At 44.5% G+C, this 25530-nt stretch overlaps 3 protein-coding genes and 1 long non-coding RNA gene across 5 annotated transcripts in view; 1 reads left to right on the top strand and 3 right to left on the bottom strand.

The window, feature by feature from the left end:
• Nucleotides 1-1417: 1417 nt before the first annotated feature.
• DDX47 (DEAD-box helicase 47) lies at nucleotides 1418-11676 on the bottom strand. 2 transcript variants are annotated; one of them, XR_014539048.1, is made up of 13 exons: nucleotides 11560-11676; nucleotides 10098-10191; nucleotides 8712-8900; nucleotides 7570-7641; nucleotides 6711-6829; nucleotides 5433-5504; nucleotides 5208-5324; nucleotides 4895-5041; nucleotides 4498-4635; nucleotides 3506-3576; nucleotides 3174-3303; nucleotides 2001-2807; nucleotides 1418-1916 (listed from the first exon to the last, which is right to left on the bottom strand). XR_014539048.1 is itself a non-coding variant. In XM_083573816.1 (12 exons), exons 1-12 carry the CDS (start codon nucleotides 11608-11610, stop codon nucleotides 2679-2681), a joined length of 1329 nt encoding a protein of 442 aa, XP_083429942.1. In that variant the 5' UTR covers nucleotides 11611-11676; the 3' UTR covers nucleotides 1418-2678. The 2 variants fall into 2 exon arrangements, 1 of the variants encoding a protein (XP_083429942.1); XM_083573816.1 differs by having other exon boundaries at nucleotides 1418-2807.
• Nucleotides 11677-11819: 143 nt separating this feature from the next.
• LOC310743536 lies at nucleotides 11820-22761 on the top strand. Its single transcript, XR_014539076.1, has 3 exons — nucleotides 11820-12004; nucleotides 21760-21969; nucleotides 22622-22761. It is a non-coding gene; the product is annotated as an uncharacterized lncRNA (long non-coding RNA).
• On the bottom strand, nucleotides 14142-19171 carry APOLD1 (apolipoprotein L domain containing 1). The gene is made up of 2 exons (XM_083573863.1): nucleotides 19123-19171; nucleotides 14142-17413 (listed from the first exon to the last, which is right to left on the bottom strand). The coding sequence occupies exon 2, from the start codon at nucleotides 17396-17398 to the stop codon at nucleotides 16703-16705; it is 696 nt and encodes a 231-aa protein (XP_083429989.1). The 5' UTR covers nucleotides 17399-17413; nucleotides 19123-19171; the 3' UTR covers nucleotides 14142-16702.
• Nucleotides 20708-25530, bottom strand: part of LOC310743484 (uncharacterized protein) — a 28980-nt gene continuing 24157 nt past the window's right edge. The window contains exons 9-12 of the mRNA XM_083573814.1: nucleotides 24935-25086; nucleotides 22601-22642; nucleotides 21729-21765; nucleotides 20708-21146 (exon numbers count right to left, since the gene is read on the bottom strand). Coding sequence (XP_083429940.1) covers nucleotides 21752-21765; nucleotides 22601-22642; nucleotides 24935-25086 — 208 coding nt within the window. The 3' untranslated portion in view covers nucleotides 20708-21146; nucleotides 21729-21751. The remainder of the gene's footprint in view (nucleotides 21147-21728; nucleotides 21766-22600; nucleotides 22643-24934; nucleotides 25087-25530) is intronic.

Here is a 25530-nt window from a genome sequence, read left to right as displayed (position 1 = left end):
TGTGCATACCTTTGGCAGGTGAGGCCGCCGTGAAGAATGTGGGTGTAGCAACTATGTTGGTTTTCTAATGTTTGGTTTTCATAGCTGCATGTTAAATCAGCCTGGGAGGAGGGTACAAGTTTAAAAATAAGGCAAAGGAGGGAGAAGAGTGCAGCCCACTGGTTTAATAGCAGAGGGCCTTAAGCCAGGGATGATGGTTCTCTTCCATAGGCTTTGCTCCTTCTGTGCAAGATGTACATGAAGAGACCATGGATACACTGTTCAAAACCCATGCTTAGGCCAGAATACTTCCCAACAGAAGGCGATAGCCAACTAAGTTGCACTCAGAATAGATCCCTTGAAATTAATGGACACAAGTCAGTCATGGAGCAGGAGACTCTTTAATCTTAGGGTTGTGGGTTTGAACCCCATGCTGGGCAAAAAGATTCCAGGATCGCAGGAGGTTGGACTAGATGAGCCTTGTGGCCCCTTCTAGCTCTACAGTTCTATGGTTCTAGGTCTATTGATTCAGCGGGTCTACTTTGGGAAGGACTGTTGGTGAAAATGGGCATGTCCCTTACCTATCATTGGTTAACTGAGATTTATCACACGAATACACAAATAGCAGTTGAGGGAGGGAAATGTGTGGAACGCCCCACTGGCCAGTTCTGAAAAGTATCTGAAAGGATTGCTTTCAAGTTTAAAATTTTCCTAGCTACAATATCTAAATATGTCCCCAAAAGGGCTCCCTTCCTTCCCCACAATAAGCAGGTGTTGTACTCAAAATGACAGTGTGGCTGCAACAGATCATGCAGATAGCTGACTTGCTCCTACAAAATCTCTAGGAACGCAGTTGGGGTAGGCTCTCTGAAGAAGACTGCAATTTTAGGATACAACTGCGAAGAGGCAAAGCCTGCTTCTCATTCCTGCTACCAAGGTCAGCAAAAGGAGGAGGAAGGTTTAACCCTGCAAGGCAAGTTCTGCCTCTTAGGTGCTTGACTTTCTTTTCTCCTACAGAGAAGAGCTGTCATCCATTCCTAGAGAGAAGTGTTTCCTACTGGGCTGCTGCACAGGTGTTCACAAACACACACACAAACACAGATCCTTGCTATATATAAGTCCCCCACCCTGCAGACCCACATTTCCACCCATGATGACAAACAGGCATTGCACAAGTACCAAAGACGAAAACTGGTCTCTTCAGGTTAGGGCTGTCAGAATGCATGACTGAAAATCAAAGATGCCTGGTAAGTAGCAAGTAGAACAGAGGTCTACTACTGCTCACAGCTCTATTCTAAAAACAGGGTGTGTTCAAAATAGAAACAACTTAGAAGCACCAGATAATCAGCCAGTCCCCTGACTGGACGGATCTACTTGAGCAATGTCACCTTTAACGTTCACAGACTGTGAAAGAGCCACAGTGAAAGAGAGACAGCTAAAGGGGAAGAGGATGGAAGGACTTTAATTAAAAGCTCTCTCATTCCACCAACCTCAACACTGCAGACAGGCAGGATCTCAGCAAGACAATCCACCTTGCCAAATACCTCGACTAAATCAACACTGCCTCTCAGCTTTAGCGTTCAGGCAGAATGGCCTCAGAGCTGAGATAATGAGGAAAGAAAAACCCACTTCAACAGCATTCTGCACTCACAGGCAAACAGCCAAGCATCTGCCAGACTTTCCCCTATTTGGGGGATCAGTCTTTTCTACATAACACTGGTCTGGGTTACTAGGCAGCATTGTACATAAAAGCATTCACAACTGACAGGTGTTATCACAAATACAGGTAACTTGCAGCTTACGCAGGGATTCGGTTCTGGGGGCCCGCATGTATATGCAAAAATAACAGGGAACCCCTGGAACTGCCCCACCCACCCCACAAGGTGTAAAGCCGCTTACCCAAATTTGAGAAGGCAGTGTGAGGCTCTGGTAGAGTCCTAGAGCCCTCCTTCATCCTTCTCTAAGTCTTGCAAGTGTTTGGCCAGTTTTGGAAAGGAGACTCAAGGGCTCAAGGACCCAGCCAGAGCTCTTGTGCCTCCTTCCCAAAGCCTAGCAACTCACTTACCCAGCTTTGAGAAAGTAACACAGGGACTCTGGGATGCTGCCAGAGCCCTAGCAGTGCCTTCCCTAAGCTGAATAAGTCCACTTTGTGAACGTGGGTGGGAAATAAATAAATGGAGAGCAGGTTTCTGCTGCTCTCATTTATTTGCCCACAAACACCTGCACAAAGCTGTGATTACATAAGTAACTTTAAGATGCAAGTTACCTATTCCATATTCTTTGCCTGCACGTCTTGGAACCAGCACAGCATGCATTTTTTATTACTTTGTTTTTATTTTGGACAATTTTCTTATAAAATTACGGGTGCAAATGTCTCTCTCCATTGACTTTGATAGTAGCAGCTTGAAAAAGTTCTGCCATATATCCATTTCATGTAGCTTAGGGAATCCACTGTGGCCTGCTGGTAGACAGGAACAATTGCTGGCAGCAGAAGTAATAGGCCTCCCCATAGCATTAAAAGAGATTTCCCAGGCTTGCAGGAGAATTGCTTCTGGATTACAGAAGTTTACAAAAGGTGCTAGTGGATCAGGAAACCTTTTGCTCTCTGGGATATGCTGAAAGGTCAATTCCGATACTGGTGACTCAGAAAACCAAGCAGCTTAAAAACGTGGAAAAATAGTTCTGGGTGTCTTCCTTTCTCAGGCTTTCCATTTCTTCCTTTTCCCACCAGCCACTTTGTTCCTGACCCCCATTGCTCCCTCGGTGTCATCCTCTTCCTTTTCCTCTTCTCGGGAACGCTTCTTCTTTTCCCCCTGCTGCCGCAACTCCTGCAAGGAAAGCCAGACAGCAAGTTGCTTGAGCATTCAAAGCATGGAGGCACAGAAGCAAGAAGCTCAAGAGCTGAAAGCGTAATACCTTCAGTCACCATGCAGGGTGGCCGGTAAACATTGCACAAACAAATAGAGCCAAAACCCAGCTTTCAAGGATGCATGAGGGAACGCAGTGCCCCTTATAACCAGGAACGGCCTTGTGTAGAATTAGCTAACAATACTCTCAATGCAGTACAAATCCTAATGTTTCAGCCACACCTCTGCACAATAGAACCCCAATGATTTGTTGCACGTGCATGTCCACGGAGAAACGGACCCACACGGGTCTGCAGAAGCACAAACAAAGCCTTAAGTTCAGCCTACCATCCGAGCAAATCGCTGTGCTTCAGCCACACGTTCGGTCAGCATCATGACCTCCTCCTCTTGCGTGGGGAAGGCAGGCAGCTTCTTTCCTATCAGGTGTTCGATGCGCTGGAAGAGCTCCACATCGTACCTGGGGGAAGTGAGACAAAATCTCTCATCTGAATGGTTCTTCTTAACCAGTGGCCCATAAACTAGTTAAGAGCCCACCCCCTTAAAAAAGCCTCTTCCCCCAACTCAGTTGCATTTCCACTTTAGAAAGCTGCTTCCCCACTCATTCAGAGGAGAGGAGTAAAAGTTGTGGCCCAGCGGAAGGAGCAGAGGGCACGACTTACTGTGTGACAAACGTGATGGATTTTCCAGAGCGCCCAGCGCGAGCTGTTCTCCCCACACGATGAATGTAATCCTGAAAGGGATCCAGAATAAGCCACAGAACGAAAGGCAAAGCACCATTTTAAAATAAAGTGTAATCTGAAGCAGTTCTGCAAGAGACCCCACAATGCTCACTAGATGCAGCTCCTTTTGGATATGTATTCAGTATGTTTCAAGAGTGTCTAATGAGGTGAAAAAGATGGGCTTGACCACATGGCTGTAGCCATCCGCCTCCTCATACAGTTGCAGGCATTGTATCTTCACAATAACATTTTTTATTTTTAGATTCTATACCACTCCGTAGAAAGGCTTCACAGGCAGTTTAATAAACAAAATACAGCAACCATATGCAACATCCATGAAACAGTTTGTAAACCCGCATTCATAAAGCATCGCAGAAGACAAATATGAAACCCAGCAATTCTCTGGATTAAAATGAACAATTCAGGTTAAAGCTCTGAATGGGTCACTTTAAATAAGAATCATCTTCTCTTGCTTTCTGAAGGCCAGTAAAGAAAGGAGACAAGCAAAGCTTCCTGGACAGGCAGTTCTACAACTGGGGCAATGCACCAAGCAAAACTAAGAAGGCTCTCCTAGCCACAACTGCTCATCCAAGAACCAAGCAGCAAAGACCTATGCCAGAACACCCTCAAGTTGCAAGTCTGAGCCTTCCAAGGAGTGTAGTCACATCCACAGCAGGACATTTGCCAGCTCTCTAAGCTAAAGACCCATCTAACCCCCTATTGTCTTATTGATGTATTAATGGTTCCCCATCCTTTCAACACTCAGCTTCTTGAGGGCTCACGTGGAGGTGGGCGTTTAGCTATTCCATTGCTATGGAATCCTATGTTGCAACTATGGAAGAAGGAGGTCATCTCTTTCTGCAAACTCCACTAGAACATCTCAGGCTAGGGGCTGCACAACTGTAACCCAGCACCCTGCCTTCGTAACTCACCTTGGAATGGGTAGGAATGTCAAAGTTCACGACAACATCCACATGGGGGATGTCCAGGCCTCTGCTGGCAACATCGGTAGCCAGCAGAATGGAACGTGTTTTAGCCTTGAACTTGTTCAGCGACCCTAATCGCTTATTCTGGGGAGAGTAAGACAGAGAGAAAGGGCAAATGAACATGCTTTAGATTTTTCCAGCGTGGGAAAGCGAAATGAGTCAGGTTTTGTGAATCGTTCCGCCGTTACAGTCTGTTGTTCTACAGAAATGAAAGTCTGTAAAAGATAAGCTAACAAAAGGGAAAGCAAGCTTGGTGACACATACAAATCATATTTGCCCTTAAAATATGATCATTATTTCAGTGTGGTATTCCAGAAATGAATGTGTTCAGGTCAGCCTGTACCTGGCTCATCTGACCGTGGAGGGGGATGGCAGTGAAGCCCAGATTTCTAAGGAGGAGGGCTGTCCTCTGAGTGTTGTTGCAGGTGCTGCAGAATATCATGAATGAGTTTCCAGCAAGTTCATTCAGAATATAGACCAGGTAGCTGTCCTAAAAAGAGAAAAGAAAAGAAAAGATTGAAATCAGAAAGGAAACTAATGGAGATTAGGTGAAAGGAAAGCACATTCAAAAAAGCACAAAGGGACAGAGAAAACCCTAGTGGAGTAAGTCAGGATTAAGTTAAAGGAAATAAAATACCTGAAAAAATAAATGTTACCTTGAACTTGGAAGGGATGAAGACATAGTATTGCTGCAGTTTTTCAACTGTCTGGTACTTAGTTGAAACGGCACATTTGACAGGGTCCTTAAGAGCTGCACGCTGGAGTTTTTGCACCTGAACAGAAATAATTAATGTTTTCAGACACAAATTTAGTTGATATGACCTGTTAATTTCTACCTCCACCTTAGCTGAACTCATGCAAAATGCCACACCTTCCCATACCTTTTTAGTCATGGTAGCAGAAAAGAGAAATGTTTTCCTGTCTCTGGGAATGACTTTCAGGATCTTGTCTACCTGTGAAAAGAGAAGGCAAGTGACAGTGAAACAACTAGAAAGGTAATTAATGTGCATGCAGACGAATACTGCATCACTGTGGGAGTGGTATCACAATCCAGTCTGATGAAAGCAACACTGGAAGCGCCTCCTTTGAAAAACAAGGCACTCTACTGATCCACAGAAAGGAGGGAGTGGTGCTGTGAGGGTCGAGGGGGACCGAGGCAACATGGGGGAGAAAGCATCCCAATGCCTTCCAGTAAGGTCTTGCTACTTGGGCTACAACTGCAGATTACTACACATGAACCTGGAAGGGAAGATTCTCTGGACAGCAACCTGAGCAATAGTTGATAACAAGACTACAAGTCTAGTATCCAAATGCCTTGCTACATCTTAAAACCTAGTACAGTGGACCCTCCAGATACGAATTAAATTCATTCCGGGGGTCTGTCCGCAACCTGAAAATCCGTAGGCAGAGGCGCCGCTTCTGCCTACAGCGTGATTAAGCACTTCTGTGCATGCACGCAAGGCGAAACCCAGAAATATACACTTCCGGGCTTGCCATGTTCATAACCTGAAAGTTATGTATCCAGAGCAGTACGTAACTAGAGGGTCCACTGTATCTGAGAATGTTTCAGATCCCAACAGTCAACAAGGATCCACTGGAGAGGCAAACACAGGAAGCATGACACCATACTGTCAGCTGCTAAGTGGTGAAGACAACAGAGGCTCTGTGTTCCATATTAGGGAATCAAACAGAGGCAAGTCCCATTGACCTGCAGGTCCTACAGCCCATCTTGGCTGTGAGCTCAAGAAGACCTGCTCCCTGCCTTGACCTTCTTCCACCAGGCCTGAGAGGGCGGGGCCAAGACTGACTCCAGCTGCAAAAGCTGCTGAACAGACCCTTGGGCTGTGGTATTGTTTAGGGTGTTTGGTTGGGTTTTGTTGTTGTTACTGATATTAAATTTTGTATCTTTATTACCTTTTCAATCTTATTATGATTATGTGGACATTGTTCCAATGTGGTTGTGTACTTTTTATGTATTTTATTTATTGATTAATGAGTAAGTTATGTTTTTAATTCTTGTCATGTAAGCCACCTTGTGTGTGGTTTTATCTATTAAATGATGATGGTGATTGAAGTACACATTAAACAGTTTTGAAAAGCACCACCTCCATGATGTTTCAAAGGACCATTCTAAGGCGACAAGAGTTGACAGTGCTCACCTCTGTCTCAAAGTCCATGTTGAGGATCCGGTCAGCTTCATCCATAACTAAATACTTCAGAGCTCTCAAATTGAAGCCCTTTGTGTTCTCAAGGTGGTCAATAAGGCGGCCAGGTGTAGCTACGGGAGAAAACCAAACAAACTTTCATCTTTACCAAGCAGAGCATTCAAAAGAAACACAAAGCACTATTTCCATGTATCCCCCATTCACTCCAGTTTGCCAAATCTCAGAGTCGCATGACTTCCTTCTGCCAAAAGCCTTTGTAAGCACAGCCACTGGAGTATGGATTAAGTCAGAACTTTATGCAGGCTTAATACGGCATGGCTAGTTGTATCCCAGTGGGGGGGGGGGGCGTGTGGAGGAGGCTTGACGTAAATCAGGAAGTTATTTTGAGAGATTTGCTCCATGGAGGTTGCAGTCAAGTCTGGTCAACCTAATACAGTTTTTCACTCTCAAGCCAGATGACAAATACTCCAGCCTTCCAGTCAAGCAGCACACATCAGTTAACACTTATGAGAGAAACATTAATTTATCAGAAATGATAAATGAACAAACTTGTGGCTCAAAGGCAAACGCTCTGCCTGAGCCATGTGGACCCTAGGGTGAAGTTGGGGGAGGTGGGGAGAGTTTCCATGTCTGCTCCTGTTTCAAATTAAAGTACAAGACCTGTGGCTGATGCTTAGCATTAAACTGGGAAGGTATCAGAAGTGTGAATAAAGGATATGTTTGCTGGCCTACTGCTTTTCATTACCTCATTTATGCAGATGTAAAAGACACAGATGTGCAATAGGCTTCATTCATATGAATTATTAAGATCTCATTACAATCATTTGAATCACTGATGCTGCCTGTTTCTTACCAATTATTACATGTGGTTTCTTGGCTAGGGCCAGAGACTGCGCCATCATGTCAATTCCTCCCACAATAACAGCTTTGAGGGGAGAAAGAGAAGAAAAGTTAAATGAAGCCCATTGAAATTGAGCCAGTTCACAGCCGCCCTCCCCAACACCTCCTTTACATGAAAATAAAAGGCAAAATTCAGGCCCCTTATCCATTGCCAAGCTTGCTCATAGGCGCAGCCTAGTATTGGAACTGGATTGCTACGTTTAGATGCTAAGAGGCGTTCTTCAAACAAGACACCCCAACAGTGACAAATACATATTATAAAAAAGAACCCTGCATTAGCTTCATATGGACTATGTAAGCAGCTCCAACCAAAACAATCAATTGCTACATATCCAGGGGAAAAAACCCTGCAAGAGGTAAATAATGAATCCAAAGCAAACAAGTTTGATGCTTAAAAGGCAATTAGCTTATGAAACTGGAATAAATTGTGCAAACCAAGCACTCTTCATTTGCATGGCTTACACAATTTGGGGGGGAGGGGGATACACATGGAGAAATATTAACGGTAAGAGTGAAATAAGTCCCACCTAATTAAATCTCTCTCTGCTTGCCTCTTTGTTTTTAAGAGAAACTTCCAGTGCTAACTTTTCGATCATAAGGTAGGCTTGGGTGTGTTTTAGCACAAACCCACCTAATTTGCAGTTCCTTCATTGATATGCAGACCAGAACACAATTAACAATGAGGTTGCAAGCTTCCCCAAATATTACAAAGCAGTTTTGGCTTCAAAAATGTGTAAAAAGAAATGCAAAAAATAAATAAATACACAAATGAGTGTTTGGGGGGACATGCTTGTAATATGTGTATTTTGGGGAAGAGCAGACACAAACGAAAGTATTTTTGTATCGTTTTTAAAAACAGGAAAGAACAAATTTATGGACTGAATGCATGTGAAACTGATGAGGAATGGAAATAGGCTGCTCCATCCACCCCTACTAAAGGCATACCAAGATTCACACTTTGAAGTGGGATATAGTCCCATTTCTTGAATCTGATATTTTACTATTCTTATTTTGAAAAGCATGTGACTGCTTCTTCTCCTTACAAATTCCATTTTGTTTTCTGCTAATTCTTAGCACTGCAGCAAGGCCACTCACCACTCTGGACACCAATGGAAGATCCAAGGGCCTCAAACTGCTCTGAGATCTGAAAGGCTAACTCCCGGGTCGGGGTAAGGACCAAAGCAAAGAAGCGCTGAGGTGTCTCTAGCAGTGCCTGAAGGATGGGCAATGCAAAAGCCCCCGTTTTTCCAGATCCAGTCTCTGCTAAGCCAATGATGTCACGGCCTACAAGAAAAGAGGTGTGTCACATGCAGGGCTGAAGGAATACAACAGCAGAGATGGAGGACATTCAAAAGCAGTTCTGGAAAGTAACAAGAGCAGCACTAGAACAGAAATCTTTGCACTAGTGACAGCTTGAAATCAGCTAACATAACTTAAGAAGCATCAACCAATGTAATAAGTGTATTATTTGAAGATACAGAGTACAGGCCATGGAAGGTTTGTACAAGACCCCTGTTCTAACAGCTCCTCAACCTTGGCTCTTACCAAGGGAAGGAAAAGAAGCTGGCACAGGAAGACTAGCAGCAGTGGATATCTGCACTACGAAACACTCCATGAAGAGTTCCAAAAGACATTTCCCTTCTCTGTTTAATTGTCTTATTGTACAGGTGACATTTTGGAGGGCATTTAATGAAAATGGAAGTCTCTCCTGACAAATAACATAGTTGAATTCACCACCGAGAAAATATTAAAGCATTTTCAACCAAGTCAGATGGGTGGGGTACAAATAATAATAATAATAATAATAATAATAATAATAATAATAGTAAATTCAGTCATAGAATTGTAGAGTTGGAAGGGGCTCTGAGGGTTATTGAGTCCAACCCTCTGCAATGCAGGAATCTCAACTAAAGCTTCCATGACAGATGGCCACCAACCTCTGCTTTAAAATCTCTAAGGAAGAACAGCCAACCATGCCTCGTGGGGAGCTCAACAGCTCTTACTGTCAGAAAGTTATTCCTGATGTTTAGCCGCAATCTCCATTCTTATAACTTGAACCCATTGCTTCAGCTCCTACCCTCCAGAGCAGGAGAAAAAAGCTTGCTCCATCTTGCATGTGGCAGCCCTTTGGATATTGGAAGATGCCTATCCTATCTCCTCTCAATCTCTTTTGGTTTGAATGAACTTGGCTGTCTCACTGCTTGAAAAAGCCCAGGTCCCACTTGACTTCTTGCTGATGGGGCTTCCCCACAAATGGTACAGCTCCCCTGCCAGAAGATTTGTGGAGTTGGGCAGACTTACACTTCTGCCGCAGGATAGACCAGGAAGCTGTACTGCTTCATAGTCCAAGCTGAGAGGAACTCCATATGGATCCAAGTCTGTGTAATACAAATGACTGGCAATGCCACTTCTATAACACAAGAAACACAGGAGAGACTCTTCTTATTTCTAGAAAGAGATTTCTTTTTTCCCCAGTCTCACCTTGGAGTGCAACTGGAACGGCCTCGACTTGGATCTTTGTCGGTGTCTTCCATCCCAACTGATCACAGGCTTCACACAGCACATCGGTCACCCCCTATTATTCCAAAGAGAAAAGAAACCATAATTAGCAAGGGACTCCAGTCTTCAGAAGCCAGCAAGTCCTGGTTCACACAACTCGATAAAACAGCCTATCCTCTCCTGTCCTTTTAGCATACTGCAGCATGCCACCTAAGCCAAGGTTGGCCTGCGATCTCCTCCCACGGAGACTGCATGTTTGGGCTAAGCCGTGGTTTGGTTGTTAAATGTGAACCTGACCATGGTCTTTTCGATTAGCTACAAGTATTATTTTCATCTCAAAACTTTAGTAACTTGAAAACATGGGACACTTTAAAAAAATAAAAACAAGAAATAAGGAAAGAGACACTGGTGTTGTGGACAGGCCAAGTTTCTCCTCACCCAAAAGGTAAAAGGTTAAAGGACCCTGGATGGTTAAGTCCAGTCAAAGGTGACTATGGGTTGTGGCGCTGATCTCGCTTCAGGCTGAGGGAGCCGGTGTTTGTCGACAGACAGTTTTCCGGGTCATGTGGCCAGCATGACTAAACCACTTCTGGCGCAAAGGAACACTGTGATGGCAGCTAGAGTGCACGGAAATGCCGTTTACCTTCCCGCCACAGTGGTACCTATTTATCTACTTGCACTGGCATGCTTTCAAACTGCTAGGTTGGCAGAAGCTGGGAGAGAGCAATGGGAGCTCACCCTGTTGTGTGGATTTGAACCGCTGACCTTCCGATCAGCAAGCCCAAGATGCTCAGTGGTTTAGAGTAGACCACAGCACCACCTGCTCCAAACACTTGACCTTACCCGGGTCTGTTGAATCATGGTAAAACTGAGAAATCGTATTTTAGTTCCTTAGCAGCAGGGCAGCACACAACCATGTAGCAAAATATCCCTTTACACAGGAAACCACATTTATCTTCCTCCTTTCTTTTTGTCCACTGCAGTGCCTTAGGACATTGTCGGGTTCAAAGCAATACGCAAACCCGCTAAGCAATTCTGAGAGCTGGGCCAACCAGACCATAAACACCCTCACCACCAACCAAAGTATAGTATAACCCCGCTAGCTTTCTCTGCACAGCCGCTTTCCCATGGTTTCAACGGGGCATTTTCTCAGTGGGGAAAGAAAGCTTGTATAAGCAACTAGTGGGAAATTACTGCCACGCTGTACAGCACTACCTAGCTGGGCGACCCCAGCCTTGAGAACTGCGATTGCCTGGCTGCTTCCAGAAATGCTGCCCCCATCATAGCAGCTCCGCAGAACTTAGCAGTGCGGGGCGGAGGGGCAGCTTCGTCTACTCCGGTGCAACGGCTGGACTTGGTTTTAAAATAAAATTCAAAAGGCAAACCGCTGGGTAAGTAAAGGGTCGTCGGGAGCTAAGAGAGACAACGAGTCTTCCCCGCTTACCAGATCTTGGAAGGTCTTCGCGGTCTCCTCGACGGCTCCCTCGCCCTCCATGCCGGCCGCCACGTTCGGCTCCCACTTCGCTTTCCGGGTTGCCGCGAGGTACTCTGGGACTCGTAGTCCAAGCGCGTTTGGAACGAGCCTCTGAGCCGCAGAGATAGGAAAGGGTTAGAGTTACACGCGACACCAACTTCCGTTTGCAGTGTAGCCGTCTTCCACTTCAATGGAGAACATGGTGCCGGAATTTGGAGGCGCTTAACGGGGAAAGAAGCCCGCACCTTATACCTCGGGTGTTATTTCATGCGGCGAATGTGATTGTTTGGAAGCACTTAAAAACAAAACAGAAAAACACGTCTCTGGTGTAGTGGTGAGCGTGTAGGATCAGCATATAGGAGGAGATCTGAGTTCGAATCCGTACTCGGCCACGAAGTTCGCAGGGTGATCTCGGGTAAGTCAACACATCTCGCAGGGTTGTCGTCATCAGGATCGTATTACGGAGCTAGGACGAGCCATGCATACCCTATTACCCCTTCTCGAGCTTCTCGAGCACTGCAGGGTGGCCAGCCACGTTCCCCACAAGCTGCAATATGGGGGGGGTCATATCGGGGAAATGGCATTAGCTAAGCAAACTTTTAAAATAAGTAAGCACAAGAACTTCGTTAGAAAAGCCACGAGCTGCTGCTTTTTACTGCTCCTTTTTGTTCGGATGTGGGCTGATGCCTAGTCACAGCCAAGTAAAATCCCGGCTTTCTCATTAATTTTTATGGACAGCGCTGCCTTCCTCCCCTGGTGAGATTTAAAAATGGATTCCAATGTAGCGCTCAAAAGTTTATATACAGTACATTAGATAATGAGAGATGTGGTACTCTTCATTCTATTATCTCTGTAGTCCAAAAAGCCGCGAGGGCTGCTGTCCGCGGACGGTTCTGGGACTTGCAGTTCACCTCTGGAGGGCAAGCGAGGTCGGGAACTAACAAGAGGAAAATAGCTGCGGGGATGACGAGTTCGGAAAGAAAAGGGAGCACTTTAGTCGTGCAATAAATAAATGTTAGGAGATCCCGAGGGGTTGGGGGAAGGAAAACAAAATCCATATATTTTCTTAACAAAATTTATTCAACAACATATAAATCCTGCTTGATAGAATCTCTAGTGATTTACAGTTTAAGTTTGTCTGTTTGTTGAACTTGTTAGTTACTTTATCTCGTTCAGAACAATCCAAAGCGACTTACAACCAAACCTAAACATAAAACAAAAACTAGTTTTGATGTGTTGGGATCTGTAATGGTCCATTGGGTCACCATGGGGGGAGTTAAAAAGCAGCTGTAGTTCCCTATCTTTTATTATCATAGAAACAACAAAGCTGTTGAAAGCATTTTTTAATGAAGTTTTTAGTTACATCTTCTGAAGCTGATGCTGTCTTTTGATTGGCTTGCATTTGTTTGTTTTTTAAATACTTTTTTATTATTTTCTTAAGTTGCACAAAAAGAGGGCAGCACAACAGAGGCCTCATAGCAACCCTGTTGGCTAGGCTGAGGAAGGGTGACTGGCTCAAAGTCACGCAGCAAAGTTTTGTGGGTAAGTGGCCCTTTGAATCCAGTCCTCCGAAGTATACCCTTAGCCCTCTAGCCACTGCTGGGTCAGGCTAGCGAAGGATGCTAAATCACATAGCTCAGTTTGATGGTTTCTGGATTGTCAAGGAAGCATTCCCTTTGTGCATGCTCATAAGTGCACCTCCCAAGTGTCTTTTTAAAAATGTGGCAGCGATCCTCACTTGTACATGTGTTTTAACAAAATAGCAGGGAGGGGATTAAAAGTCATAAACTGTATGAAAGTAGAGGTTCTTCACAGACTCACACAGCAACATCTTACCCAGCACAGGCCCTTTGATATCAGATTCAATAAATGAGTCTAAGAGATTTGCCTGCAAATCTTGCAAAAGGAAACTTGTTGAAGGGCTGGTATAAATCCTTATGATCAATAATACCAAATAAAATCAGAAGCAGTTCTTCCTTGGATGTGGACTATTTGCCAAACCTAAACCTAGCGGTTGATTGACAGTGATTTTCAGAAAGTCCAAGCAAAGTATCCCCGGGGACTCATTCTGGATACTGAAGGATCTCCAATACCCAAGTGGCATGACTGCAAAAACTCCTGACTACGTGCGTGAGCACTGTGGAAATTATGACATCCCTGAGCCCTCAGTTACTGGAGTCCAACTATGCTACATCCTGTCCTTATATAACAATAGGCAATAGGCAGGAAATCTAAACAAGCACTCTGTGTGACAGATAGCATTAGCCCAAAACTCCATCATGAGAAGAACTTGTAAAGAAGCAGATTGATTCTGCTTTGATTTAAGGAGACGGCCAGTGTGCTTATTTTTGCACCCCTTAATACCTACACAACCTGCATGTTTGAAAACAAATGCTTTATTACGAATGCACTTTAACTCTCCATTAACTACATTCAAAGCAGCCTGCCTCCACTAAGGTTGCTGTGGCATTCCCATTGCTTGAATAAGCAGTTTTGTGAGTAAACAATATATACAAATAGACGCAGACACAAGGTTACTTTGTGCTCATTCATTTAATTTGTATTTTGTATTGGATCAGAGTTAGTTATCTGTGCAAGTTGTTCCTTGGTTTTACAAATACCCAAAATAGCAAGCAGATCCTTTTGGCCACTTTTCTTGTCCCTTCCCCCAAAGAGCAGAAAGTCAAGGATCAGTTTAGAGGAAGCTCACCCCGTACCCAAATTCCTTAGGATCCAGTGCATTTAAGTCTTGTCTCTTGCCCACCATCCCACACTTTAAGATTATAATGTGTCCCCTTTCACCTGAGCCACAAGCGAAGAAATAAAGAGCATAAACAGGTCTTTGAAGTATAGCATCACTGCGTGTAATCTATGGCCTAGTTCTCACCAAGTTGGTAAACCTGCGTCTGAGCTTACATGCATCTTTCAAACCATCTCCTTATCTTCACAGGCCACCCGTACCATTATGCAGTGTCCTCCCCACTACTCATGTAAAGTTGTTTTGCCCTCATAAGCAACATACCCACTGCCCAGATCTACCTCTTCTCTCTTCCAACTTTTCATTTCTGTTTTCCAAGAGATACCATCCCACAGAGGAGAAGTGACCAGAGGAGAAATGACAGCTGGGAGGAAGGTGGAGAGAGGAAACACCATAATGTACCTGTAACAGCACAACTGAATGCTTTCATCTGCCCCAGCTGCAATAAAACATGTCTCTCCCATATTGGTCTCTACAGCCACAGCAGACGCTGTAACTCTCCAATGGTTTGACTGTACCCCCAATGGCGCACTATTCCATTGTCTCTCTAGACAAATTGATGCCAACAAGAACAGCTGTCCCATCTTCTACCTAATTCTTCTGCTTAGTTCTTGCTCATCAGCAGTGTTTTGAAGGAACAAAACTGACATCACAAGTCACCCTCACATCTGCATATACTTACAAACATTTGCATATCATAAGCTCTGTCTTAGAGTAGGGATGGGGAAATGTGTCTGTCAGCTTTGGTTTCCCTTGGTTGCTCATTTTTCTAATTGCAAGTTCAGTTCTCCACTTTTCAAATCTGAAAAAAGGGTGAAGTGGCTTTTAAAAAAAATTCACACATGAATTGCTAGTCCCATCTGCTCTTCTTTCCCAGGTCATTTGATGGTGGGGTCTGTGGGGAACGGACAAGGGGAAAGGGACATCAAACAAGGATATTTCCGTGCCTCAGATATAACAAACTTTGGCTCCGTAGAATGAGCGGTTCCATCTTGGAGTGGCTGTATTATTATTTCTTTAAATAGAAACTTCAAATCCACATTTAAATTACCCAAAACAAATAAATACAAAAATACAGCAATACACCATGTCCCTGAGCATGTGGTGTGGGAAGGGAGACCACCCACTTTAGATAAGCAATAGTTAAAGCTAGGAATGGCAGCTGTCGCCTACTAGGTTCATAGGGCAGAAGGCAGGGAGGTCAACCATATCTGAACCACAGCCAATAGCAGGTGGAGGCATGGAACTGATTCTACCTTTGTCCCCGTCCTTCCTGTTGAGTTCTACAAGGGCAAAACCAAGAGTGAGGAGAAGGAAGCAGGCAGGCAGCATCCCCCCCCCCCCCGGTCTGGTTTGAAGGAATAAGCACACAGGAATCGTGGGGATTCTTTAGCTGTGATTCCTACATTGCAGGGTGTCAGACCAGGTGACCTTCTCTGGGCACCTTCCCGCTCTATGATTCTAAGACTGAAGTTAGTGGAGCCTTCATTTGCCTGCCTGTACTGGAAGAATGCATGATAAAGAGCGGATGAAGTTTGAGCGACAAACCAAAGCCAAACTCATTAAACTCCTGCCGCACTTGCGAGTGCAATTCCCATCCGCTACTAAGAACATCACTGGAAAATATTCAGGTTCATTCAGGCTCTCTGGCCTTTGACTCCCTCATTATCTGCCTCGCAGAGCTTTGGAAACTGCAAGTTCTGGAATCTGTAGCCATTTCCTTCCTAGGCTGGCTCTGGTTCCCTCACGACCACAGTTTTCACCTAGCTCAGCGCTGTGGGAGAAAAATTTAATCAGAGCTTTGGCAAGTGTCCCCGTCCAATTCTCCTGATTACCCTGGGTAGGTGGGGGGGGGGGGAGAAAGCATAGCTGTCAATGTTTCCCTTTTTTTAAGGGAAATTCCCTTATTCCGAATAGGATTCCTCGCAAGAAAAGGGAAAAGTTGACAGCTATGGGGGAAAGTATGCTGGAGTACATGCATGCATAAGCATTAATTGCATCGAGTTCAGTGTTTTAGCACCAAATGGGAAATGTGGAAGTCTCCCCCAACCCCCCTAGAAAAGCAAGGTATGATGTGCTGTGAGGCAGCCATGTGCAGACACCAGACCTTGGAATGTGCTGATAGCATAGACCAGCACTTGTGTAGCTACAATTTCTATTTGCTGTGCACAGACATAACAGGAGAGCAATATAGACTGAGGCCCTGAGGGGTGTTGGCTGCAAGTATTGAGAAATGCCTGGAGAGAACTCTGATTTGGCACAATCCTGATAGGAATATCACAGTGTGTTTTAGGTCTTTTAGGCCCCCACTGTCGTTTTCAGAGGATGTGGGTGATTTTGACCCTGGACATCCTCCTAGAGTGCTATTCTTCTTGCCTTCAGTGGGGATTCTTTCCTGTTCTCCAAAAGTTCGCAGACCTCATCCATGGGCCTTGCACAGGCTTCTAGGCTTTCTGCCAGCTTCTGGACTTTTGCCTTGAGCACAGCATGACTCACTTTGGTCACCTCTTCGTTGTGCTCGGGGACCAGGAAGCTGTGGGAGCCGCAGAACACCATGAAGCAGATGGAATTGTACAGTGTGACGGAGGCGTTTCTCTCAGCCGGCAGTAACCTAGGATCCATCGGGCCCTGACTGCGGTGCAAGAATTCCAGGCAGTGCATGATTTCTCTCATCTGAGCATGGCAGCTCACTGCAATCTCCTTGACCTTCCTCACCTCCCTGGAATTAGAGAGGACTAAGGAGAGGTCGGAAGTCACTGTGACGGCCCCTCCTGCAGCTGCCACTCCTAGGCCCACCCCGGAAGCCAAAAGGGATGCCCCTAATGTTGCAGGGCTCAAGGACAGCCCCACGATGGCCACGATGGCACCTGTGGCGCTTAACGAACTCCCAGTGAAATTGGCGATGAGAGAGCGTCTGTGCAGTTTGTTGATTCTCCGTGAAATCTCCCGGAGACTCCTGATGTGTTCCCGAAGCCTGCTTCTCTGATCCAGCAGTACGACATGGAAGTGATGTGTAGGATCAAAAGTGTGAGGGGAGGAGTTGTCCTCCATAACGTTGATGGGAAGCTGGGGGGAGGGGAGAGAGAAGGGCATTTAGAAAGGTAACAGCACACTCTGGCAGCCAGGCCTGCAGATGCATCTGGGACATTGACACCACCTTTCCCCCTAGTACAGTAGTACCTCAGGTTAAGAACTTAATTCGTTCTGGAGGTCTGTTCTTAACCTGAAACTGTTCTTAACCTGAGATACCACATTAGCTAATGGGGCCTCCCACTGCCGCACAATTTCTGTTCTCAACCTGAAGCAAAGTTCTTAACCCAAGATACTATTTCTGGGTTAGCAGTGTCTGTAACCTGAAGCGTCTGTAACCCGAGGTACCACTGTATAGCTAGATCCTATAAGCACCAGTGGTTCCTTTGAGCAGATCCTATCAGACTTTGCCTCTAAAGGTAAGGATAAGGATGTCTCTGAATACCACTTGCTGGAGAACAACAGTGAGAGAGCACTACAGTGGTACCTCGGGTTACATACGCTTCAGGTTACACACTCCGCTAACCCAGAAACAGTGTTTCAGGTTAAGAAGTTTGCTTCAGGATAAGAACAGAAATCGGGCTCTAGCTGTGCGGCAGCAGCAGGAGGCCCCATTAGCTAAAGTGGTGCTTCAGGTTAAGAACAATTTCAGGTTAAGAACGGACCTCCGGAACGAATTAAGTACTTAATGCGAGGTACCACTGTATTGCACTCATGTCCCGTTTGTTGACTTCCCATAGGCACAAGTTGGCTACTGTAGGAGACAAGGTTGCTGGACTAGAAAAGCCTTGATGTGATCCAGCAAGGCTGGAGCCTGATCACCTCACCCCTTTATTTGTTGTTCTTGGGTGCAACGGATTTAGCACACATCTACCCCTCTGAAAATTGTCTGTGTATAATTAAAGTTAGATACAACCCGTTATGTCTGTCGGAGGCCTGGGCACAACTGCATGTTTTTCTTTATTAATGTCATTTCTTTTGAAAAAAGGTTTCCTGGTTGTCACTCTCCTTCAGTGCTTCGTATCACACACCAAAGAATTATCTGCCCTCGTTGCTTGTCTTATCAAATGCACGCAACCAGCCACAGCCCTAATCTAATGTCACCCTGTCACGTTTGACAAGTGCTCATGCAGTAGATTGTAGCATGTTGATATAGAGAGCAGGAGGCCCTGGGGCTTATCAAACAAGATCTACAGCCCACAGGGAAACGAAAGGAAAGACACCCAGATAATTCACATACACAACCTATTCTCCTGTCAAAAAACATCTCAGAGTGAAACTTCCACAACATAGCCACTCAAAAGCAAGATTCCTGGCACTTACTAGCAAACCCAACTTCTCTAATATCCCATATTCATTGCTGGACTTATTTACTAATTCTTAAATTTATTTATTTTAAATGCTGTGCAATAACACAAGGTGTCATCTGGAGCTATCTTCCAAAGTAATAAAAACCTGTCCTTAATACTCTTCAAAACAAGCACCGTGTATCATCTACCTGCTTGTTTTAGCATATCACACATGTTGGAAGTTTCACCAGTTAAGTGGTGACCCATAAGAATGACAGAAAGTAAAGCAGGTTTATAATCATTGACTTTACCTTCTGTTTAAATCAGTGGGATAAGAAATAGGGTCTCTCTTTTTTGGTAAACTCCATTATTTTATAAACTAGCAGAAACCAGGACAAAGCTCTTCTAAATAAACGGCTACAGAGTTTTTGAGGACAAAGGAATAATCCCACCTACCACGGTTTTCAGTTCAGTCCAGTGTTCCCAAGAATGACTCTCAGGCTGTTTCTGGACAAGCCAAATTTATACTTACTACAGTCCTATTGCCCCCCTGGGACCGCTTTGCATCACACCAGGAATTTGTCGTTTCCTGACATTCCCTCTGCTGCCACCGCCACCCCCCTCCCTGCCCGACTAATTCAGAAGGATGTGACACACTGGAAACTGACTGGGGACAGTGCAGCTTGTATCGTATTCAGGAAACAATCCTTGCAAGTGAACATTATGTGTTTGCTTTTCCCAAAGCACATTTACAACACACACACACACACACACACACACACACACACACACACACACACACTATTCCTGACTCAAAGGGAATGTAGTCATCTCCCAAAGGGAATACACTACCCTTCCTCTTCTTGAAATAACTGGTGACACTATGCTAGCCAGATGACTGAATCTTCAGAGTCTTATGTGAATGTAGAGAAAATAAGGTATGATCTCAGCCAATCATCACAATTACTTTGGAAATGAAATGTTTTATAGAACTGCTGCTTTCTGATTGTCTGGGATGCACAGCAGGCGGGAGAGCAATCCAGCTTTTAAAAGAATAGTGCAAGCAGCTATTGTAGTAGCTACCCTAATGACATCATGGAATGCACATGGATAAATGGTTGTGCGGTGGGTGGCCATGGTAGATATTCTCTGGTGGCAGTGCTGACCGGCTACTGGCTTGGGGAAGGGCCCGCCCTCAGGATTACAGCACCTACTTTTCATGCGGAAGCTGCTAGGTTCAGTCTCTGACATCTCTAGGCAGGGCTGAAAGAGACATCTGCTGAAACCCTGGAGAGCCACTGCCTGTGACTGTGGACAGTACTGAGCAAGATGGCTCCATAGTCTGACCCGAGGTTCACGTTGAGAAGCCACATCACTGCACACCCATATTTTGTTTTTTTGCAAGGCCACTGAAATGAGAGGCTTTCTCCCTGCACAGCAGGTAGATGCTGTGCTATGGAGGAAAATGTTCTGGTTTAAAGTCACCCGCTACAATTCTCTGTATACAGATGGGGGCCTCCCATTTAACCCATCATCTCCCCCACAAAGCAGTGCATGCAAGACAGCCTATGCTCTGCAACGTGCAGAAAGAAAGTGGATGCTTACAAAAGATTGCTTACAGCCCAAGATCCTGGAGCTGGTAGGAATTGAACCTGATAAATATATACATTATACACAGACACAGAGAGAGAGCTGGCCTTATAGGGAATCCAACCATTGGTCCACCTACTTCAACATTGTCTACACTGACTGAAAGCGACTCTCCAGGGCTCCTGGCAGGAGTTTCTCCCAGCCCTAGCTGGAGGCACCAGGGATTATACCCAAGACCTTCTGCATGCAAAGCAGAGCTCTACTACTAAGCTAAGGCCCTTTTCTTAATAATCAAATGGAACTATATGTAGACAGCTGTCAGATCCAAGTCTTCTGTTTTCTTCTTCCAATCAATAGGATCCAATATAAAACAAACAAATGAAAAAAATTGAGGCACAACCATATTTAATCTCTATGTTAATACAAGAAGCACTTACATAGTTATTTCTTCTTTATGTATTGCTCCCTTGTACATACAAACATGGAAATGTGACAATAAATCAGATGGTGTTGATCTATAACACATATAATACATTTTCAGCCTACAATCTTATGAAAATAAAAATCAGACAGACATCCTAAATCATGGAGAATAGTAAGATAAAGAGGATTCCTATTAGGAAATATGCCTAATAGGACAGGGCTGTGGATAGCAGATTTGAGGTGAGCACACTGCAGTACTGCTCAGTTCTAAATCGAGGGTTCCTTTGTCTCTTGCCAGACATTGAATTTGTTGTAGTACCAACAGGAAAGAAAAGGGATTTCATGTCTGTAACTCTGGAACTAATCTCTTGCAAAGAATAAATGCTGCCAGTACTAGTGTGTGGAATCCAAGACATAATAGCTTTTGTCTGTTTCGTCAGTAAAAGGTAAAGCTGTGCCGAACAGATCTAGAATACAAAAAAAGGCAAAAAGAGCTGATTAAAGAACAGAATCGCAAATCTCAACAAATTCTAGCTGGTCCCTTTCACATTGCTATCCTTCAGTACACCTAAACCAATGGAAACTGTTCTGGCAACCATAAACAGCTCTTGTACAACAAATCTGCTCCTCCCCCCCCCAACCCTCCCCCCAATGTTTCCAGTAAGAAAACTGAGGTGAAACCATAGTGGAAATGCAGCATAATCCCTTGATGGTGACGCCATATAACCTCTGTGCAAGTTTTGTGAAAACAAATCAGGACAATTGATCAATATACATTTTGTTTGGAAGCGACTGAAGTCAGACCTGCATAGCCTAAAACTTCACTTCCTATAGATTGGTAGCTGTTAAGCATGTGAAATAATGGTGCTAATTTGAAGCAAGCCTCTCTGCCAAATTTGGGGGATCTGTCTAAGTGGAAGCCCAAAATTTCACCCAAAATTCAGTCCAAGGCAGAGTTCAGAACCAGCCCTTATAAACCTCTGCAAAAAAAATGAGCTAGGCCAAAGTTTGAGGTTAGTGAATTTGAAGAGAAGTGAAAATGAACTTACTTTGAACTTATATTTCTTCCTTTTCACACAGGCTGTCCTGCAGAATTCAAGATGGGGAGAAGATTATATGGGTCTACATCCAAAACAAGAACTGTCCAATTCTGACACACTGAGCTTCCTCAGTTGATGAGGGGAAAGGGTCCTCATTTGCCCACCTCCACCTGTCTCCTTAGAGTGGCTGCTTTCTGGCTATTGGGATGAAAGTCCCTGTTCACCTTTGCAGTTTGTACATTCCAAGTGGGTATGTCTTGACTAGAAGCATCATATTATTGGGTTATTTGCTCCAGATAGCACTGCCATGCCTCATTAATAAATAACAACAACAACATTTATCTGGTGGGAGCAGCAGAAAGGTTTTTATGGGAGGCTTCCCCATCCACTGAGCTTTGTCCTACCCACTAGTGTGCATGGAATATAGCAGGATGCACACATTAAAAGAGTGTACACACACACACACACACACACACACACACACACACACAAAATCCACTTGTAGCTCTCAGCAGAAAAAAATGATTGGATAACTGTACGCATCTGGAGCTTTCATCATCCCTGGTCAATGCCCAAATTGGCTGGGACTGGTGGGAGTTGAAGTCCAATAAGATCTGAAGGGCCCCAGGTCACTGCCTTAAAGATTGTGATGGGGGTGAGTGGGATGGAGGACTGCCCTACAAGATGAAATGAGCCACCTTATAGAAGCTTAGGAACAAGAGGGACAAGCGTCGAGTTGCTGGGAATGTTTGGTGAGGTGAAAAAGACCAAATTTACCATATTGATTCGAACTAACCAGCTAAATAAATATTGACTGTTCATGTCTAGTGTATAATGTTTTAGGCTTTTGGAACACATGAATGTGAGGATCATTTACTGACCTTCTGCTTCTTCCATTCCAGATGCGGTCCCCTCTTCATCTCCTAGACAAAACATGTGTTAAATGTCAAAGCAAGACTTCCTATGTGTTTCACCGAGCCATGCCAAATCTTATTAAAAGAAACAAAGCACAGCGGTACCTTGGTTTACAACCATAATCCGTTCCGGAGGTCCATTTGTAAACCAAAACAGGTCTCAATGCGCGCTTTTGCCAATGGGGCCTCCAAAAAAAATTTGTTCATAATCTCCCCCCCCCCCCAAAAAATGGCTTGTAATCCAAAAAAAAGGTTGCAAACCAGGACACCCACTTCCGGGTTTGACGTGTTTGTAATCCAAAATGTATGCAAAGCAAGACGTATGCAAACCAAGGTACCACTGTATACAGTACTTGGTTGATGGTGTTCACTGGTATCGCAAACCACTAAATAGCACAGAACTTGAGAAGAATTTTGTCAGTATCCCACAGGAATGCCAATGAATATAGTAGATGTGAACTTTCTAGACCACAGGTTCCCAAACCTATTTGGCCTACTGCCCCTTGTTCGGGGGGCAGGGGTGGAATCAGCGCTCCTCCAAGTAACATACACAGCACACTTATTCCCACCGACGGACTTCCCAACAACGCGCGACACGCTCGCCTGCCAGGACTTGCTTGTCAAGACCTGTTGGAGGACTGGACCACTGATCGGTTATAACTTGCACTTGGTGTGTTTCTTTGTAAAGTAAAATAAAGTTATCACTACAACTTAATGTTACATTGGTAGGCATCATTACACAACAGCTGAAGTATATACAAATAGTTTTTCAAAACTGGACAAGGAGATGGACTAGGCCCTGGGATTAAATACCCATGGGGCTGACCAGAGTGAGGCCTGTTCAGCTTAGTCCAATCAGACCCAGAGGCAGGGCTAGTGCTGCAGCCTGCCTGCCATTGCCCAGTTAGGCTGGCAAGCTGTGATCCACTTTCAGGGCCTGGGTGAAGCCATTTTAATAATAGACCACACATTGTTTTCCTCTTAATATGTTTTTTATTGACTTAGTTTATAGCATAAAGGTAAAGGGACCCCTGACCATTAGGTCCAGTCACAGACGATTCTGGGATTGCGGCGCTCATCTTGCTTTACTGGCCAAGGGAGCCGGTGTACAGCTTCCGGGTCATGTGGCCAGCATGACTAAGCCACTTCTGGCGAACCAGAGCAGCACATGGAAACACCGTTTACTTTCCCACCGGAGCGGTACCTATTTATCTACTTGCACTTTGACGTGCTTTCAAACTGCTAGGTTGGCAGGAGCTGGGACCGAGCAACGGGAGCTCAACCCATCGCGGGGATTCAAACTGCAGACCTTCTGATCGGCAAACCCTAGGCTCTGTGGTTTAACCCACAGCGCCACCCGCGTTAATAGCATAGCCGTATCCTGTATTTCCTTACTGGCAATTGTGATAACCTATTGTCTTTTAAATAATGTTACACCTGAATACCATACCGGTCAACAGCCCCATTTTAGGGGAAATGGTCCAGGATCACAGAAGCCAATCTCAGTTTCTGTTTGATTCCTGAATCTCTCTTTTCTTGGTCCGGCATTCTAGTGCGAGTCCTGCCACAGCAGCAGACCAAAGGACTCTCAGCTCGTGAGCAGGATTGCATCAGAGTGTCAAAGGTCCAGCACTCTGGCACAGCCCTGTAATGAACCCAGGGTGCCAATGCTGTGCTCTCACCACACTTTTTGGGGGTTGAGAGTGTGGGACAGCTCATGTCACTCACCCAGCAGCAACGCGTGTCCCAATTTCAGGTATGATAATTATGGATGGTATACTGTGTACTTAACCTGATTTATCATTTAAATACAAAGAAACAAAATAGTTGAATCTCGCTTCTGGGTTCTATCATGATTTAACTGTCATGGCTTCCTCCAAAGAATTCTGGGAAATTATCCTTTAATGAAAGATTCCCTCATTTAACACTACAGTTCCCAGGGTTCTTTGACATGGCAGAATCATAACAATTGTGAGGAAGAAAATCTCAGCAGTGGGTGAATCCCCTACAAGTGAGGAAGGGGAGGGAAGGGGAACCTGGGTGTAATCAGGGGAAACCGATATTTCAGTTGCAGGCTTAGTAGCAGCAGAGCATGGAAAGTAAGAGTTTATGCCTGTATACTATACCCGTCAACTGCCCCATTTAAGCTGGACATTCCAGAATCACAGAAGCCAATCCTAAACTAAAGATCCCAGGATTCTTGGGGGAAAGTCATGCATTTAAATGTGCTTTAAATACAGGGTGTGTCCACAGCCTCAGTCTCTTTGTACACAAATAGATGACAATATCTTTTCTACGTACCAGGGGACTCTATCTTACATCCAAACACCTGGACTTCACAAAGCGTGAGGTATTCTTTCCTAGGTAGGGTAACAGTCACATACCGCCCTTTTGATGCTTCACAGTTAAAACTGCCTGTTTCACCAGCACCCAAAGAACCTATTGTAGTACATCTAGAAAAGAACAAAATCATATATTATTATTATTATTATTATTATTATTATTATTATTATTATTATTAAAAATAGCATTAAACAGTAATGGAAGAATTTTTTTCAGTAACCTGAACTCACATGAAAAGTCAGAAAAGAAAGCAAATATTTGCTATGTTCTGGGAAATCAAATTGCTAAGGATATGTCTGGAACATTTGCACTCCATTGTCCTCCCTGTGCCATAATACTGTAAAGCTGGGATGCCAGAAAATGTTGACAAAATAGAAGTGGAAATGGCCAGTGTTGACAAATTCACCCCATGAGAGGAACAGAAATTGATCCAGTGGATATGATCAGTATTTGCTGATCAGTCCACAACCAGTATGTAATTGACTACCGGTACATCATGTCCCCCGATTTGCATTGCATTTCCATTACAATGAAATCACAGAATCATAGAAGAG

The sequence above is a fragment of the Podarcis filfolensis genome (assembly GCF_964270895.1).
Source record: "Podarcis filfolensis genome assembly, chromosome: 10".
In the NCBI taxonomy this organism is placed as follows: domain Eukaryota; kingdom Metazoa; phylum Chordata; class Lepidosauria; order Squamata; family Lacertidae; genus Podarcis; species Podarcis filfolensis.
Note: the sequence above shows the minus strand (reverse complement) of the source record. Positions and strands in the feature narration are given on the sequence as shown.

What these genes read in the sequence shown, in the direction of transcription:
- APOLD1 (XM_083573863.1), bottom strand. Translation starts at nt 17,398, where the DNA reads ATGGAGGACAACTCCTCCCCTCACACTTTTGATCCTACACATCACTTC.
- DDX47 (XM_083573816.1), bottom strand. Translation starts at nt 11,610, where the DNA reads ATGGAGGGCGAGGGAGCCGTCGAGGAGACCGCGAAGACCTTCCAAGAT. An exon ending in TCATCCCTTCCAAGTTCAAG is followed by an intron (nt 5,042 to 5,207) that starts GTAACATTTATT and finishes TTCTCTTTTTAG; the next exon opens with GACAGCTACCTGGTCTATAT. An exon ending in TCCACGGTCAGATGAGCCAG is followed by an intron (nt 4,636 to 4,894) that starts GTACAGGCTGAC and finishes TACTCTCCCCAG; the next exon opens with AATAAGCGATTAGGGTCGCT.